The 18,074-nt window shown below is 33.9% G+C and overlaps 1 protein-coding gene across 4 annotated transcripts in view; it reads right to left on the reverse strand.

Moving 5' to 3' along the window:
- The window catches only part of THSD7B (thrombospondin, type I, domain containing 7B), a 792,320-nt gene that overhangs the window by 178,328 nt on the left and 595,918 nt on the right, over nt 1-18,074 (reverse strand). For all 4 annotated transcript variants that reach the window (XM_012728237.1, XM_012728251.1, XM_012728256.1 and 1 more), the window contains one exon: nt 10,031-10,209. In XM_012728237.1, the coding sequence (XP_012583691.1) occupies nt 10,031-10,209 (179 nt within the window). The remainder of the gene's footprint in view (nt 1-10,030; nt 10,210-18,074) is intronic.

Raw genomic sequence — 18,074 nt, forward strand, 5'->3', positions numbered from 1 at the left:
AAAAAAAAAAATGCAAGTCTAACATAGATCTAAAAGGCAAAAAGTTACCAGGGAAAGCAAATTGAATTAGAAACAAATTGTCTTAAAGACCAAGAAAAAAAGAATCCTATCTAACATTTGTCAAGCAATTACGAAATGTTAAGCAAGGAGATAGGTTTATGCAACAATCCATATGAAATACTCGTTACCATTACACCCATTAGTGCATTGAGAAATTAACACGCCAAAATAAGTAGCTTTCTCATATTCTGACAGTTGCAAGATGCCCTCAGACCTGTCTCTTAATACTTATATACATCAGAAGGGTGAAGCTGGGCAAAAAATTTACATACATACATATACCCTTAAGTCTTAGTTTCTTCTGTGAAGGAGAGAATTCTCCTAGACTTGCTTTTACTACAGAGGGATGCAAACAAACAGTGGTTTTGCTCACTCTTTAGAAGTTGTAGGTGAAGTCAACAGCAACAGACATGAGAGCCTCCGTGGCAAGGATCTCAATTCTGGGTTTTTCACCAACTTGCCTCATAAGAAGAGCCAACAAAAACAATCTTTTTGCTGAATAAACACACATTTATAAAGCTATTCTAACTGTACTGGCTGTGGTCTCCAGAGCAGGGGTCTGCGAATCTTTCCCTCTCCCACCAAGGTGATTTTTTTTTCCCTATTCTTAAATCTATAAAGGTTATGAAACAAACTCTGGGTTTCAGAATACATATATAAGCTTCTCAGAGAAAGTACTATTGTCTTAAATCATGTCAAAAAACAGTTATGTCAAATAAAACATTTAACAAATCTGTTTCTACAGAAAACTATCAGAATTCAATCAGGAACTAGGTAAACTGCTTACCGGTAATTTAACTCTGGGATACCACTTAAAATAAGTAATTGGTATAATTTGCAACTAGTAGATAAATTAGTTATGGAGAGCCAATACAGAACATAGTGATTAAAGTTAACACTGTATTAGAAACTTCAAAGTTGCTAAGAGACTAGATCTTAAATGTTCTACGACAAAAATGAAATGGTAATTACATGACAAGATAGAAGTGTTAACTAATGCTACTACTATATATAAATGTATCAAACCAAAACAATGTATATTTCAAACTTACACAGTGATATACCAATTCTATCTCAAATTAGAAAAGACCTGGATAATTATATGCTATTAAATTTTTTTTCCTAAATAGTTCTAATAGTTATTTTCTTCTTTTTATAAAGGAAGTGCTACACTTCCATCTGTCCATGGTTTAATTTTCTAACTACATTTAGTACAACAGAGTCATGTTTCTGGTTAAAGTCAGATTCCTACTCTGTTAATGCCTGGAAGGAAAAGGGAAGCTAACATCTTGTATTTACAGCTGAATCTCACGATTCAGGAAAGTAATATATATATATATATATATATATATATATATATATATATATATATATATATGATTTGCCAAACTCATATTTTAGGTTTCTATATGTTTTATGTAGCTCAAAAAGAAAAGTCTGGTAAATATTCTTTTAAACACATCAAGTTCATCTCATTCCAGCAGTTAGTTCAAGAAGACAGTCTGTATTTAAATGGCAATGTGTGAAATGTGGTTTTAAACCATGTGGAGGAAATTTGATGAGTAATATCCAGAGAAAGGAAATCCAAGTGTCTAATTTCATTAAAGAATGTCTGGTGATTTGTGAATTGAAAGGTGATTTCTATCAAAAGGCAGCGTGTTCTACATCACCAGCCCGAGCATGTGAAGTCCCCAAAGTTTATGAGAAAATCTTTGTGAGGAAATGAGGAGAGAAAAGGGCAGAAATGGCTCCTTTCTCCTGATTCAGTGGTTCCCCTTGCTAATTTGACCACACCTCTGAGCTCAGAGAAATGTGGCTGAAGCCAGGTCATGAAATTTATTTCATAAGCTATTGTATAATTGTTACTTTGTCATGAAGGTAATCAGAGACCCATGAAAGGTTTTGTGTGATGAGACTCATCATTTCGAAAATTCACTGAGCTTGCTCTGTGAGGACTAGAGAAGGCGGAGAAAAGGGGAATACACTGGAGACAGAAGAAACATGATGGATATGATGGTTGTTTAGGAGAGAGGTAAGCAGAGTACATCTCGTTAACACACTTAACTGTTTGGGAACAGAGATACGGCTTACCAAATAGACACAGTCATTGACACACTGTGCTGAGATAAGCAGTTAATGAATCCTTTGGATTTTCACCCCTTTGCATGGTATCAGTTCATATTTCAAGTTATCTAGAATTAGATGCTGCTTTTAGGAAAATCTGTAATAATTAACCAGCAAAAAAGAAATTTATCTACTGAAGTTGAATGCATGTGTATCCTATGGCTAGGAGTCATACTTAAAGGTATATGCACAACAGCAACTTCTATGTAGCATACCAAAAGGCATTTACAAAAATGATCACAGCATTGTTGTTTATAAATCTCCAAACCAGAAAAGAAACACAAATACCCATCCACCAGCAAAAAAAATAAAAATAAAAAAAAATAAATGGATAAGCTGTGGTTCATATAATAAAATTATGGGATTTTCATAATGACCTAATATAAACTCATGAAAATGGATCCCATCCCACATATATAAAGTTGAAAAGGGAAAGGCAGACACAAAGGGATATGCAGTGCAAAATACATTTGAGTAAATTTTTTTTTTAATGACAAGCTAATATAGAAGTCTGAATAGCAATTTCTATTTGACAAGAGGAAGGTGACAGTGAAGGGCAGAGCAGACATAGGCATCTGAGATGTTGATCATGTAGATCATGTATCATTTCCTAATGTGGGTGGCAATACACTCTGAAAATTCATAAAGCTCTACCCATAACTTGTGTAACTTTGTTACACTCCTTAACAGAAATGTCCATAGAAAATTCCAAAGAATGACAAATTCATGAAAATTATAAATACGCAAAAAGTGATACGTCCCGTTGCCGAGAGAAATAAAATGCAGTGCTGAACAAAATGTTTAGAGATAATACTCACTTTCCAAAATGGAAGCAGTGATAGTAGCCTTTGCTATGTATTTAAGCTGACTTAATATAACTAAAGTATCTGATTTAAAGCATTTCTGCTAAATGTAAAAAAAAAAAATGCAAGTCTAACATAGATCTAAAAGGCAAAAAGTTACCAGGGAAAGCAAATTGAATTAGAAACAAATTGTCTTAAAGACCAAGAAAAAAAGAATCCTATCTAACATTTGTCAAGCAATTACGAAATGTTAAGCAAGGAGATAGGTTTATGCAACAATCCATATGAAATACTCGTTACCATTACACCCATTAGTGCATTGAGAAATTAACACGCCAAAAGGTTAAGTAGCTTTCTCATATTCTGACAGTTGCAAGATGCCCTCAGACCTGTCTCTTAATACTTATATACATCAGAAGGGTGAAGCTGGGCAAAAAATTTACATACATACATATACCCTTAAGTCTTAGTTTCTTCTGTGAAGGAGAGAATTCTCCTAGACTTGCTTTTACTACAGAGGGATGCAAACAAACAGTGGTTTTGCTCACTCTTTAGAAGTTGTAGGTGAAGTCAACAGCAACAGACATGAGAGCCTCCGTGGCAAGGATCTCAATTCTGGGTTTTTCACCAACTTGCCTCATAAGAAGAGCCAACAAAAACAATCTTTTTGCTGAATAAACACACATTTATAAAGCTATTCTAACTGTACTGGCTGTGGTCTCCAGAGCAGGGGTCTGCGAATCTTTCCCTCTCCCACCAAGGTGATTTTTTTTTTCCTATTCTTAAATCTATAAAGGTTATGAAACAAACTCTGGGTTTCAGAATACATATATAAGCTTCTCAGAGAAAGTACTATTGTCTTAAATCATGTCAAAAAACAGTTATGTCAAATAAAACATTTAACAAATCTGTTTCTACAGAAAACTATCAGAATTCAATCAGGAACTAGGTAAACTGCTTACCGGTAATTTAACTCTGGGATACCACTTAAAATAAGTAATTGGTATAATTTGCAACTAGTAGATAAATTAGTTATGGAGAGCCAATACAGAACATAGTGATTAAAGTTAACACTGTATTAGAAACTTCAAAGTTGCTAAGAGACTAGATCTTAAATGTTCTACGACAAAAATGAAATGGTAATTACATGACAAGATAGAAGTGTTAACTAATGCTACTACTATATATAAATGTATCAAACCAAAACAATGTATATTTCAAACTTACACAGTGATATACCAATTCTATCTCAAATTAGAAAAGACCTGGATAATTATATGCTATTAAATTTTTTTTCCTAAATAGTTCTAATAGTTATTTTCTTCTTTTTATAAAGGAAGTGCTACACTTCCATCTGTCCATGGTTTAATTTTCTAACTACATTTAGTACAACAGAGTCATGTTTCTGGTTAAAGTCAGATTCCTACTCTGTTAATGCCTGGAAGGAAAAGGGAAGCTAACATCTTGTATTTACAGCTGAATCTCACGATTCAGGAAAGATGAAACAGTTTCTCCCAGTATTATATCTAGAAAAATTCTTGGGAAATTCTTGAAGTTAATGCTTGGTTAAGATGATATACTTGTAAAATTGCAAACACAGATGATGTGATTTCCTTCGGAAAGTTCACATTATCTAATATAGTATTTCAGGACTTCAGGAGTTAAGGTTCTAGGGATAACATGAGATATTTGAGCAGACAAAAGGAATATCAAAGACAAAATCTGACCGTGTCCCAATTTTGTAATTGTACCTAGTGAATCCTGAAAACCCAGTCCAGGGAGAGCACTAGGCACTGTGCCAAGCCTGCACAGAACAGAACACTGGAGGGACACAAGAACATTTTGAATAACAAAAGTGAACTTGAATACATGCAGAGTAGCAAAACCCAGTATCTAAAAACAGCAAAATACAAGGCAGAGAGGATGACAGGTATGGGAAAATTCCTTGTCATGGGTAATTCTGGCAGCTCTCAGGAAAAATGACAAGTTTCAAAAGATCTTAACAAGCCCCATGGGTAATACTTTTGAATTAGAATGAATAGATTATGTGTATATGCAAATGTGGGGAGAGAAGCAGCTCTAGCGAAGAAAGAAAACAATTTTTCTAGGAAATGACAAGAACAAAAAGAAAAATTGCCTATCCTTGGAGCCCTACTGCACTCAATTAGCACTGTCACAACTTGAGAGCAGAGTTCGGCTGGGCAGATAGGCATAGAGGTTTCCGATAGAATCTTAGCTTCCAGCAGTCACTCCATATGCTGCTTCTGTGATGAGGTGTGGTGTATCTGGGGTTTGGGAAAGCACCTGCTACAGTTTTAAGGGCATCAGCTTCTATTAAACCCTCCCAAACAATCCCACGGAATATACCATTCTGCCTTTTTTAAGACAGATGATATTTCATACTTTAAGCAAGTTCGTATCAGAGGTGTAACCATTAAGCCCTCCTCACCACTCAAGAAAGGACCACCAGAAGATTGTTAATCATGGGTCAGTTTGGGCTGCTTTCCATAGGAATGTTCAGGAAAAAGCCTTTTTGCTCATGGCTGCCTAGAGCTCTTGTCAAAACACTAAATGCAAAGTGTTCAATATTCTGCCATAGGTAATTTTGACTAGGTGGGGATGAGCGGGAGTTGGACTGTTCCAAAAAGCAACAAAAGGCCAAGGTTGGAAAAATGAAATTAAACCTTAAGTATTGCCATATTTTCTGAGTAACAAAAATTCACATTAAACATTTCCAGTTTGACATTCAAAATGCTGCTAAAATAATAAAGGAAAATGAGCATAAACTTTCAGAAACTTTTTCTCACTCAAAAGCTACCTTTTTAAGTAAAACATGTTCATGCAAACATTATGTGTACAACTCTGGAAAGAAGGCATTCACTAATATATTAGCCTGCGATGAAAAATAAAATAGATATCCTCATTTCCAATTTTAGACTACTTCTCTTTGGAAAGAAGTTATGTCTTTAAAATAGCAATTATTTCTAGAGAACACATATATAATCTATTATCCCTGCAGTTGCAAACACAGTCAGAACTACATCAAAGAAGTATTTAAATGGTATGCATTTTTAAAAGTATAGGTAATGAATCTCCATGTACTATTTTTATTCAAGAACACTATGAATACATTGATTCACAGCATATAAACAAAATATAATTTCCTGGAGTTCCTTTGCCTTCAATTGTGTGAAGAACTCATAAAGGGAAATGTAAGTCCAATGGTGTTTTAATGCCCCTATATTTAATATTGTATTAAGAATTACAAATGAAAAAAAAATAGAGGAAAAATATACAGTACCAGTGCATTTCCATCCACTCAACATACTCTAGACTGTAACAAATAAAACATATTATGCATTTTATGATGCAGAGTCAAGGGCATCAACCAACTGATCTGATAATCCAATAAACCATTTGGAAGAAAGACCTTATCCACCTAGATAAGAGCTTTGAGTCAAGCTGCCTATTGGAGCTATTTAGCATCACAAACATACTTAGCAGAGAGCTACTCAAGTATTGCTGTCACTTAGGCACTTCCAGAGAAAGAGCTATCATGTCAATAGGTTTTAGGTTTGAAAAAGAGGCTTTTGTGAGATATTATAAATATTGATTTTACTAACAGAACAGTTTATGAGCTTGTGTACACAATGCCAACCTTTCTATTTATAGCACCCAGTGAGATTTCAATGGGGATCCAAACAACGGGGATTTTTCAGGGGCATCCTGAAAGACACTAAGGGAGCAATAATAATTTAGAGGTTTTTATTTATTTATTTTTTTTTACAAGAAAAAAAAAATCTTGGTTTTGAGAATTCAAATGACAAATCACAGGAAATAAATCAAAGTTCTAATTAATTCTTTTTCTATGGACCTAACAATCTGAATATAATTTGACAATCTACAAGCTAGTGTTAGTAGGGGCTAGAATTAATTTCAAAAGTAGAAAGTAGCCTTTGCCCTTAAAGACTACTGTTCTAGGGACCTCCCTGGTGGTGCAGTGGGTTAAAGCACAGCACTAAGAAGCTACAGCCACTTCAGCATGAGTTCTATCCCAGCCCACCCCAGAGGTGATCCACAAGGTGCGGCAGACCTCTCCTGACCCGCCCACTGCTCCCCTCAGCAGTGTACTTCGTCGATCTGCCTGTTCTGCTCCCCACTCTGTCTCTGGTGAAGCCTCTCACCACCCCTGAGCCTCTGGCCTGTACCCCAGTTCTGTATGCACAAATAAATAAATCTTTAAAAAAAAAAAAAAAAAAAAAAGACTTGTTTTAAAAAGGAAAATAATGTGTAAGTGTATCAAGCATATAGGTATATGCATAATACATGCAGACACAGAAAAAAATTCTGTCTTTATGAAAAATGTTAGGTTCATTTTTCTCATGTACAAGGAACTAAATGTGCTCCTCTTACTGCTATAATATGGCTACTAAAGAAAAACCTCTTACTTATGGGAAAGTATACGATGAACTGTATACGATGAACAGAAAAATAAATCTAAACATAAAAATCCACTTGAAAGAACGACAACGGAAGGTAAATAGTAAAATTGAACTTTACAAAAAAGAGACTCGGTACACTTCTAACTAGACCATATTTCCAGTTTAGAGGAACAAATAGCAATCTCAAGAATTATCATAAATAATGAAACCAAGAAGTATTTACTTAATACTTAATTTTACTTAATTTTATTTAATAAAATTTTCCGACAGCCTTATTTTCAAATAAATAAAATCTGAACAACTGCAACAAATTTCTATATATAATACTACCCACATACACACACACTCACACACAACTGGTGATTCTACCATATCTAAGAGCAAATATATAATGAAGTCACCACAAATAGCTTTCTAAGTGTGATTGCTTTAGAAAAAGAATTTCTTAGAGGTGAATTTATCTTATATTTAGGATTTTTCACAAGTATTTTCCCTTGCCATTCACAGACTTAAGGATGAGAGGATTTACTATTTATTACCCTGAACAAAATTAACATAATACTTTTAACTTTTATGTTAAAATATAAAGTATGATGGGCAAGTTTTTCAGTTCAAATTTAATTACACCATACATATATAAGTTTCCTCTAAGTTCCAAGAGGCTTAAAAGTACCCATAATTCATGCTCTAAATGTTGTATCACATTGCTATACATTTGCCTTTACATACTGATATTATCTGTACTCAAATGAAGCTTTTTAAATCCCCTGAAAAATTTCCTAGGTTATACAATTACCATATTTAAATTAACATTTAATATCAATGTTATAAAAGACATAGCTTTCATTGATGATTTTCAGGAAGATTTAAGAATCATAATATAGTATTTATATTTAGAGAGGTCTACTATTCATTTACCCTTTTAGGTGTCTCACAATGCCCTACAGTGTTTGCTTGAGTCATTCTATTAACCACAAATCTGTATCACTCTTTTCTTGAGTAAGACTATCTCTGCTGTGATTGTTTCTCTTCTGTTTTTATTAAAAATATCCCATTTTTTTCTTCACTAAGCTAGTATGATTACAGAGCACTTTCGCAAACTTTATATTGGTTTTACAATAATCTACCCTGTTTTTCCAAGTAGGTTTACATCTTCTTTGAGGGAAGAAGCTACAGTTTATAATTTTTCATAATCTTAAAAAAGACGAGGACATATTCTTCTTTGTCTTAGAACAAGCGTTTTTTTGTTTGATTCCACCTCCCTCCCCCAATGACTTATATATGTTTTATCAAAGCTTAGGAAGAAATAACTAGAAATATTGGTATTCAGTTAACAAAAGACAACTCAATCCAAGAGATACTAGACATGCTATTCAAATTAATTAAGGATAGGTATACAGGTTTCCATCTCATTAAACATCATTTAATCAAAATGGGGTTATGAAGGCAGATGTTAACAGAATACAAAAGAATCAGTAATAGAAGCTTATGTACTTATTCCGTTAAAATTTTATGTTACAAAGGATCAACATACCCATATGGAAAACACCTCTTCCTTCCAAGAGAACTGAGGTGTAAACTATAATCATCTTGTGCCACAGCTATTCAATATTTAACCAACAGTATAGGCCTAATCTAATACCAAGCATTCAATCATGGGAAATATTTGAGTTCTTTAATTCTTATGCTTTCTTAACTAAATCTTAGATTTGGGTAAAAACAATTGAAATATTTTAACCCATCTTGACTGCTTAAGTTAGCAGTTGTATGTAATGTCTCTATGAAGTGGCATTATTAGAGTTTTATTTATCTAAACAATACTTTGGGAAAAGGGTAGAGAAACCACACACAAAAGACAAACTTTGGAAGTACTGGTAAACTTGAGAACAAGTAAAGTTCAGATGAAGAGTTAGGTGAAAGATAATATAAAGCCGTTTTTTTTTAAGTTGACGGACAAGACTGATGATGATACTTATTGTCATAAAGTAATTGACATCCTTCCCAACATTTTTACTTACATTTGTGTGTAACATACACATAGACCATCATTACACTTGGAATATTTAATGATAAATCGGGTTTAATTTTTGTATATATTATTATTGTTAAACATAGTAAGGTGACCTTGACATTAGCTAGAAGTGAGCAAGGTTTCTATTTACTATTTCTATTCTATTCTATTAAATTCAACTCTTTAGGTCCTCCAGATGGCACAACACGTTAAAGTGCAGCTTTGCAAACTGGCCACAGCGGCTTCAGTGCAAATTCGATATCCGGCCACAGAGGTGACCCACATGGCACAGCAGACCTCTCCTGTCTTGTCCGCTGCTCCCCTCAACAGTGCACTCCATCAATATGCCTGTTCTGCTCCCCACTCTGTCTCTGGTGAATCCTTTCACCACCCCTACACCTCTGGTCTGTACCCCAGTTCTCTATGCATAAATAAATAAATCTTTTTAAAAGTACTGCTCTTTTAACCTCAGTTGCAAAATTCTAATAACTGTATGAGCTACTTGTAACAAAATAATGACCTCAATGTCATCAGGAAACAATAAAAGTGATAACATTTTAGCACATAAATTAATGTTTTGTGCACTTTACCTGATTCTTGAGATCCAGCTTGGGACATGGGCGACCTCCATTGTAAGGTTTTTCTTTTAACCATTTGGATCGAATTCTCACTCCAATCCCACAAGATGAACTGCAAGATCCCCAGCTAGACCAATCGCTTAACTTGCAATCAAATGGACAGGGGATGGTACATTCCTCTTGAATATAACCTAAAAAAAGATATGAGGTCAAATGTGAAATGTGGTCAAAATGTAGTGATCAAATTTACCATTATCAGAGCTCAGATTGTTCAACAATATTACTCCAGTAGCTTCAATAACTTTTTGGTCAAATAAATAAATCAGTTTAAAAAGATGGATACATAAAATTATAAAGGCATTCCATCGATTTCCAGAGAATTGTAACTATATATTTCTAATTTTTTTCTTTCTGTCTTAATATTACAATCAAAACATTTATTTTATTGCATATAAGCCATATTCTTCACTAGCTGATGTCTCTCTAAACTCTTCCCTTGGTTTCATATTATTTCTTCATAGGTAGGGATAGAAATATGTCATATCTGTATATCTATTTTATAGTTATTTTTTTTTCTTTTTTAACATTAGAATGACTTTACATCCCCTTCCCCCAAATACTTGTTAACAAAAATGTACAACCAAGCATTTAAGAATCACCAGGAAAGAGTCTTCTAAGTTGAAAACAGTTCTTTACTTGATATTGTTAAAAGATTAATACTCTAATACCTAGTATAGTTGTAATTCTAGTATACTTTAAAAGGAATTTTGATCATCAACTCAGTTTTAGTGAGTCTACATTTAGTGAGTTCTACATTTAGTGATAAATGTATAAGTAATTGTATGTGACAACCATTCCTTAATATTACAGAAACAGAGTCAAAATTATTCTATTTGCTACTGAATGTAAGAGCAGAAATATCAATTAAATGTAATTAATTCTCATGTCTTATGTGTTTCAAATGAAAAATTCCAGGAGACCTCATATAAGTAAGTTTTAAATATTTGAATGATTATATAGACCCTATATAAAACAGATTTTGAATTAATTCAAGGAGATTTTAAGTTATTTTCTTCTATTCTTGATAGTGAAGCATTTTTTTAAATAAGATTTATTTATTTGTACATACTGAACTGGGGTACAGGCCAGAGGCTCAGGGGTGGTGAAAGGCTTCACCAGAGACAGAGAGGGGAGCAGAACAGTAAGATCAATGAAGTACACTGCTGAGGGGAGCAGCAGGTGGGTCAGGAGAGGTCTGCCATGCCATGTGGTCACCTCCAGGGCAGGCGGGAATCGAACTCATGCGGAAGTGGCTTTAGCTTCTCAGTGCCGTGCTTTAACCCACTGTGCCACCAGAGAGGGCCCAATAGTGAAGCATTTTAATTAGAAAGCCTCTAGCAATGCCAGTTTGTTTTTTCCTTTCAGAGAATCTCCATGCAAGTCAAGATCATAAATTCCAATGAGAATAAAGTAATTTTGATATTTTACAGGAATAACAGTGACATTTATTTTTCAGCATAACTATTTTCATGAAAGAGAATACCCCAGTGGAAATTATAGAACTATTAACAACTTTATGTTCTTACAGCTATCTCATAATTGAAAGGATTGGTTTTACTCACATGCTTGCTTAATGGTCTTTGACAATAGAATATGATCAAACGTGCATAACCACAATGTTAACCTGTCATGTGAAAAATCCAACTTCTGACTACGGGTACTACACTAACAAAATTCAAGTATCTAAATCCAATTGTTATGAAGCTAGCAGTCTTTCTACCAGAATATCTCACATTACATTTGTATCCAGAACACTTTACTTAGAGCAACATATTACTTCACCTGGGGATGCTTTTGAATCCTTTAAGAGTTATCTGCAGATATGCCATTAAGCATGAAGTAGTGATTACAGAATTATCAATAGAGCATATACTTAATATTGTAATTTTGTGAACGATATATAGTATGCATAATAAGTGCCAAAAAAAGTATCTGCTAATGTTGTGGACAACATCCTGAATAGGATACGTTCATAATATTTCTATCTTAGGTTACAATCAGACAAGCTTAAGGACTTATAACCAGTTAGACTGAATTCCAAAGACTAGGTTGGAATGACTTTTCCATTTTTCTTCCTCCATCATCAAGAATACGCAATTTGGGGGCCCTCTCAGGTGGTCCAGGGCTTAAGTCTCAGCACCGTCACTGTGACAATCTGAGTTTGAATACTGGCCATGGAGCTAACCCATCTTGCCCTTTGCTCCCCTTAGCAGAATATTTCAGTGGATCTGCCTATTATCTCCCTACTCTCTCTGATTAATCCTCTCATCCTCTGCTCCTCTGGTTTTGACCTATTGCTATGTGAAATTAAATAAATACATTTAAAAAAATAAATATTTTTTCCTAATAGTAACTTATATTAGGGTATGTGAAAGAAGAAACCATTAATCAGGAAATAACCTAAATTAACCTAAATTTGTCTTATTGTAAAAGTAATGATAAATACACCTGCTAGAAAGAATGTGTTCCATTTACTTTGCTAAAATAATGACACATAATGCCCAAAGTAAGACAGGGTAAAGAAAGAAAATGTCAATTATCCCTACTGCAAAGTAAAAATCAGGGAGAATCTTGTGAATTAAAGTGACCTCATGTCTTTAATTTATGAATACTTAAATTTTTATTATTTTTTTTTTTATTATTGAGAAGCACTACTTTAGGATAACACCTCTACAAATGTACAAATGTGGGTCACCAAACCTACAGTCAAGGAACCCTACCTACAATTTTCTTCTATTATACAAGATTTACTGTTTTTACATTTTAATACTAGTGCTTTAAAGTATATATTTAAGAGTGGACAAGAAAAATGGGTGATTTTTTTAGTTTGTTTTTGTTACAAAGCAAGCAATTTGAAATATTAAAACTTGCCATTGTTCTCCAGGAAAAAAAAAAAACTGGCTGATAAACATTTGTTTAAAATCTCAATTCATTAGTGTGTGGGAAGGTTGTCAGCTTGCTCTGGTATATTTACATTTTGCCCTAAGAATATATTGCTCATGAATGGCAATAGTATGCTTTCAAAGCTGGTTCCAACTTAGTTTAGACTTCTGTGGATTCTGAGAGAGGGGCAGTTGGAAGGGACTTAACATCTTGTCATTCATAAAATTTTATTTACTAAGAAAAAGCTTTTGAAAGTTACCCCTAATCATTAGAATATATATTCTCTATGCAAACAACTCCAGCAGCATAAACTACAGTATTCAACACTGTAGAATAACGGTTAAGATAATGCAAATAAAAGATATCATATTTGTACCCACAATCTAATACCATTTTAGAAGTTATGCAAAGTTTAAAGGGTCTATTGATAAAGTTTTCCTGGATTTCTTAAAAAATATGTATTTCAGGGCCCTCCCTGGTGGTGCAAAGAGTTAAAGTGCAGCACTATGAGATCCCCACATGGCACAGCAGACCTCTCTTGTCTCACCTGCTGTTCCCCTCAGCACATCTGCCTGTTCTGTTCTCTGTCTCTGGTGAATCCTTTCAAACCCCCCAGGCCCCACACCTTTGGCCTATACCCCATTTCTTGTATGCACAAATAAAATTTTAAAAAAGTTGTATACACACACATAAACACACACACACATATATACATTTATATACATATATATATATATATTTTACAACTTAATTATTACATTTCATTCTACTATCTGAATACCCTTAAAGCTTCCCTAATTAAAAATGTAATGTGCTGGTGCATTTTAACTTTTATATAGATGAACTATTCAAGGTCATCTAGTATAAACATTTCATTTTACTAGCTGGTAATTAGGAAACTGGAACCAAGATTTGATTGTTATATTTTTACCATGACCTCAGGATGTTTTCTTTAGTACTGGCATGACAATGTAGAGAATCAACCTTGTTATTGAGTACAATTTATATGTCAGAATAGATCAGTATTCTAAATGAGAAACAAAATACTTTATTACAAAAGTAATGCTTACAAACTATATAGCAATTTGAGCTAATATAAATGGATCCTGGCTTCAATTTCCTAATTCATGTAAAAATATTTATTGGTACATTTTGTGGTGGATACAGATCTTTGACTTGACCCAATTCATTTGCTATAACTAAACAGATTAGCATCAATTTACTTAATCAAATCATATAATGAACTGGCCACTTAAATCATCTAGGCAATTTAATCAAGATGGTATTGCCAATTGTTCAAATAGACAGTTGCAGCATAGCTCCCTTGTGTCAGGTTCTTTAAGGCAAACAAGAGATGTTTTTCTCTTAGAAAATACTGGCAATATTCTAAGGCAAATGGAACACTAGCCATGGGACAATCCTGTTAAATTCGGACTGCTTGTACTAACATCACGTCTCTCCCTACTGCAACAAGGTGATAAGATGAAAGTAAATGAATGGTTTTAATCACATAACAAACAGCTTTGTAATACTACAATGATATAAAGATTGTGAATAAGTCAATATTACTAGTAATTTTAGCACTGTACCGATAGAGAGCCTATGTGAAATCCTTTCATTACATCAACCCACCCTCAGAAAACCTCAAAAAAAAAAAAAAAAACAAACTTTCTGAATTTTACATTTTATCATTGTTTTATATTCATCAGTGTTATTTCCAAAATATTCCAGTTTCAATTCCTAGATTCAATGAAATGTGAGCAAAAGTGGAGTATATCACCTCTAGGTTGAGGATTTAATAACTTATGTGCAATTTACTTTCTCAACGCCTCAGGAACCAGAAAGTTCCAGAGAGCGACTACTCCATCAGCCAGGGTCTTGGACTAAATCAGATCCTCCAACCCTTACAGAATGGATATGGACAGTGAAACCCCACTTTTTTATTTTTAATATTTAAGATTTTAAAGTTGTTTCATTTGTTGCAACATATGTAACTACCTAATTCTAATGGAGTAACCTTGACATATACCATGTGTATTGATATAACAATCCCAAATCATCTAGGAAATGGTACAATAAAATAAATTCACCTATGCTATCAACTAAAGCAGCCACTTCTTTACAAGGACATTGATAAAAAGAACTATGAGGCAAGGCTAAACTGAAATCAAGCCTAGCTGTGCTTATTGTTCAAAATAAAGCTAACAGGTAGTGTTTATAATACATCTCTGAAAGCAGTAAAAATAAAGGAGCTGAATCAAGCCAATATGAGACACTCTGGAGTCCATGCTACTGATCATCTCCAAAACCCTCCTCAGGTATTGGGGGCAGCTAATGGAGGCTTAGCCTGGAGGAGCCACACTCCTTTGCCCCACAAGCTGGACCCAAAAGTAGCATGTGTTAGCCTCTTGAACCATATCTAAGTGCTTCATCTCCCTTTGCCTTTTATTGCCAATTGAATTGTATGCTTGCATTATTGTAAACTGTTTTCCCCATAAAAATCTATTGTAATTATTCATGATTATCTTGAATTGTAAGTTAATCTCTCTACCCAAGTGGAAGTTAGCATGCTGAGATAGGAATCTCAAATGACAGCATAGCTAAGTGTATCTTCAGGAGATGAAAAGTATCATGGAACAATTTAAAGGGGGTTGGTGGTATGAATTTTAAACACAGTTCTAACATTTTATGTGGTGTAGCATTATTAAATCTCAATAATTTCCTTTTAGGAAAATTAAAATGCAACAATATTTGTCCTTTTGAAATGTCAAAACCTAAGTAGACATTGTGGTATAATAACACATAATACAAATGGCATTGATATTTTGTCAATACTTACAACTAAATAGCAAAGTAAAACTTTCTTTCTTTTCTTTGGTGCCAATGATTGATAGCACCACTCTTTGGTGGTACTTTAGCAGAAAAATTACAGGGTAATAATACTCATATGTCTGTACCATTTCTCATCCCAGATCATTTCCATGTAAATTAAAGGCCAGGATAATAAAGAAAAAATGAGAGAGTCTGTACTGGGTCAGTAAATCAACTATTGTTAGAGTCCATCTCTGTCTGATGGCATCAAACAAGGCCAAACACAAATCATGTCACTGGGTTATTGCCATGGCCCCCTAACTGGATTTCAGGTCTCCAAACTCTTCTAAGCCATTCCATATCTGATCATCTGCTATATTAATGTTCCTAAAGTCCAACTCTAAATGTAGTAGAACCTAACATAATATTAATTCAGGTGTACAATAGGGTTGAAGAAGACCTGGTGTGAGAACATGATACCTTAAGAGATAACTGGGAAAATTCACAAGTGACAAATAGCTAGACCTTAAGCTAAAAGACCATTAAATATAATAATAAACGTGTAACAAAACAACATTTATGTATTTTAAAGAACACAATAATGAGCATACTAGAATGTAACATACAATTAACTAGCTCTGAGAAGTACACATACAATACATTGCTTACTTGGTAATGACTATAATCACAATGACCAATGATCCTGCTCTTTAATTAGCAGCCTCATTTCACAACTGTCCAAATAGGCTTATGTAACTAATTTTAACAACTAGAAATGGCCAGTTTAAATAGATAGGTGCTGCTTCTTTTTTCGGAAACTCAAAAACAGAATCTCAGAAGAAAAATCTTTCGTCTCTGTCCTTTTTTCCCCTCCATCTCATAGCACTGACCTTAATTCAAATATTATATTGGATAAATCCAGGGGACTTATGTATAGTATACTAGTTTTTCTTATTATTTTACTTGTTTATATATTTGTTTTGATGCCAAGTTCAAAAGTTTAATATGAAAATAAAGATTTCTGGATTATCTTCAAGATGTGGATGATCTGGGAATACTTCAGTCCAGGATGGTTAACAACTGACTAGAACTGAGTAACAGGGTCTCTTCTGGTGAAATACACCTCTCTGGTCCTCAGCAGTCCTGAGAATAAGTCTATATTTTTAAGTAAAGCTCTCTTCCAATGAAAGCAAAGCAGAAACAAAACTTATAATTCTAATTTAAAGACAAATGAAGTGGGACTGCTTGTATATCAGGGGAAATATGGGAGGTAGAAATACCGACCCACTGACCAGTGTTCACCCTACTCATCATAGGAATGGATCTATGCAGAATCTGGCTACAGATCTCCACCTTGGAAGTTGTACCTGCAAGAAAGTCCTCAAAGCTCAAACTTTAATAGGTGGCAGACTTCTGCCTCAGTACCTTGCACATGATTAAGTATTTAAACATAATTCCCAAAGATGACAATAAAAAACATGAGAGTGAATATCCAGGGAAAAGTAGATGAAAGCATTCTCTACACAAAGCAATTTCCTCCAAACTCTAGCACCAAACAAAGCTCATCAATTATTGAACTGTACTTGGAACAAACTTCAGAAATAAACCTTCATTTTAACTACTGGAATGTTGGGTCATCCAGTGATTTGTATTCATGAACAATGAAGCAAGTTGTTCTTATAAATTCTGAATTATGGATTACATGACGAAGAAAATTTACTTCCAAAAGTTTGCTTTTGCCAAAGAGCTGCATCTTTCACTGAGATAATGCAGAAATCAATGCACTGGAATGAATCCACAGTACATTAATTCCTTGCAAGTTACCGTAAAAACCTTTAAAATATCACCAAGGTATAAAATTAAATATGATTCCCAGCCTTGATTTATACTTCATGCTGGTAATGGTTAATTTGTTTCACTTACCAATAAATTTGATTCCTAATGGATTGTGCATCAGTTAATCCAGAGATTTACATTTAGGCTTTTCTTATCTCTGATCAGCTAATAGATATCTTTATGGTTTTATTTAATATTATTTAATAGTAAGCCCTCTAAATGAAAAAGTTACAGGGGAAGATGAGGTATTTATTCTCCCTCTAAGAAAATAGAAAATACTAATCTTCTAGTTATACTAAATATGTCAAGAACTGAGATAATTCCAATTCACAAAGACAGAGGACCAACTAAAATGGGGGGGGGGGACTCAAAATGATCAGAGATAACCTTTAGAAAAGAAAAAGGGACAGGAAAAAGTTCTTTAGTTTGCTCAGGCTGGCATGAATTACTACAAATTTGATTAATT

Source organism: Condylura cristata, unplaced genomic scaffold, assembly GCF_000260355.1.
Source record: "Condylura cristata isolate star-nosed mole 26May11 unplaced genomic scaffold, ConCri1.0 scaffold00002, whole genome shotgun sequence".
Taxonomy (NCBI): Eukaryota; Metazoa; Chordata; class Mammalia; order Eulipotyphla; family Talpidae; genus Condylura; species Condylura cristata.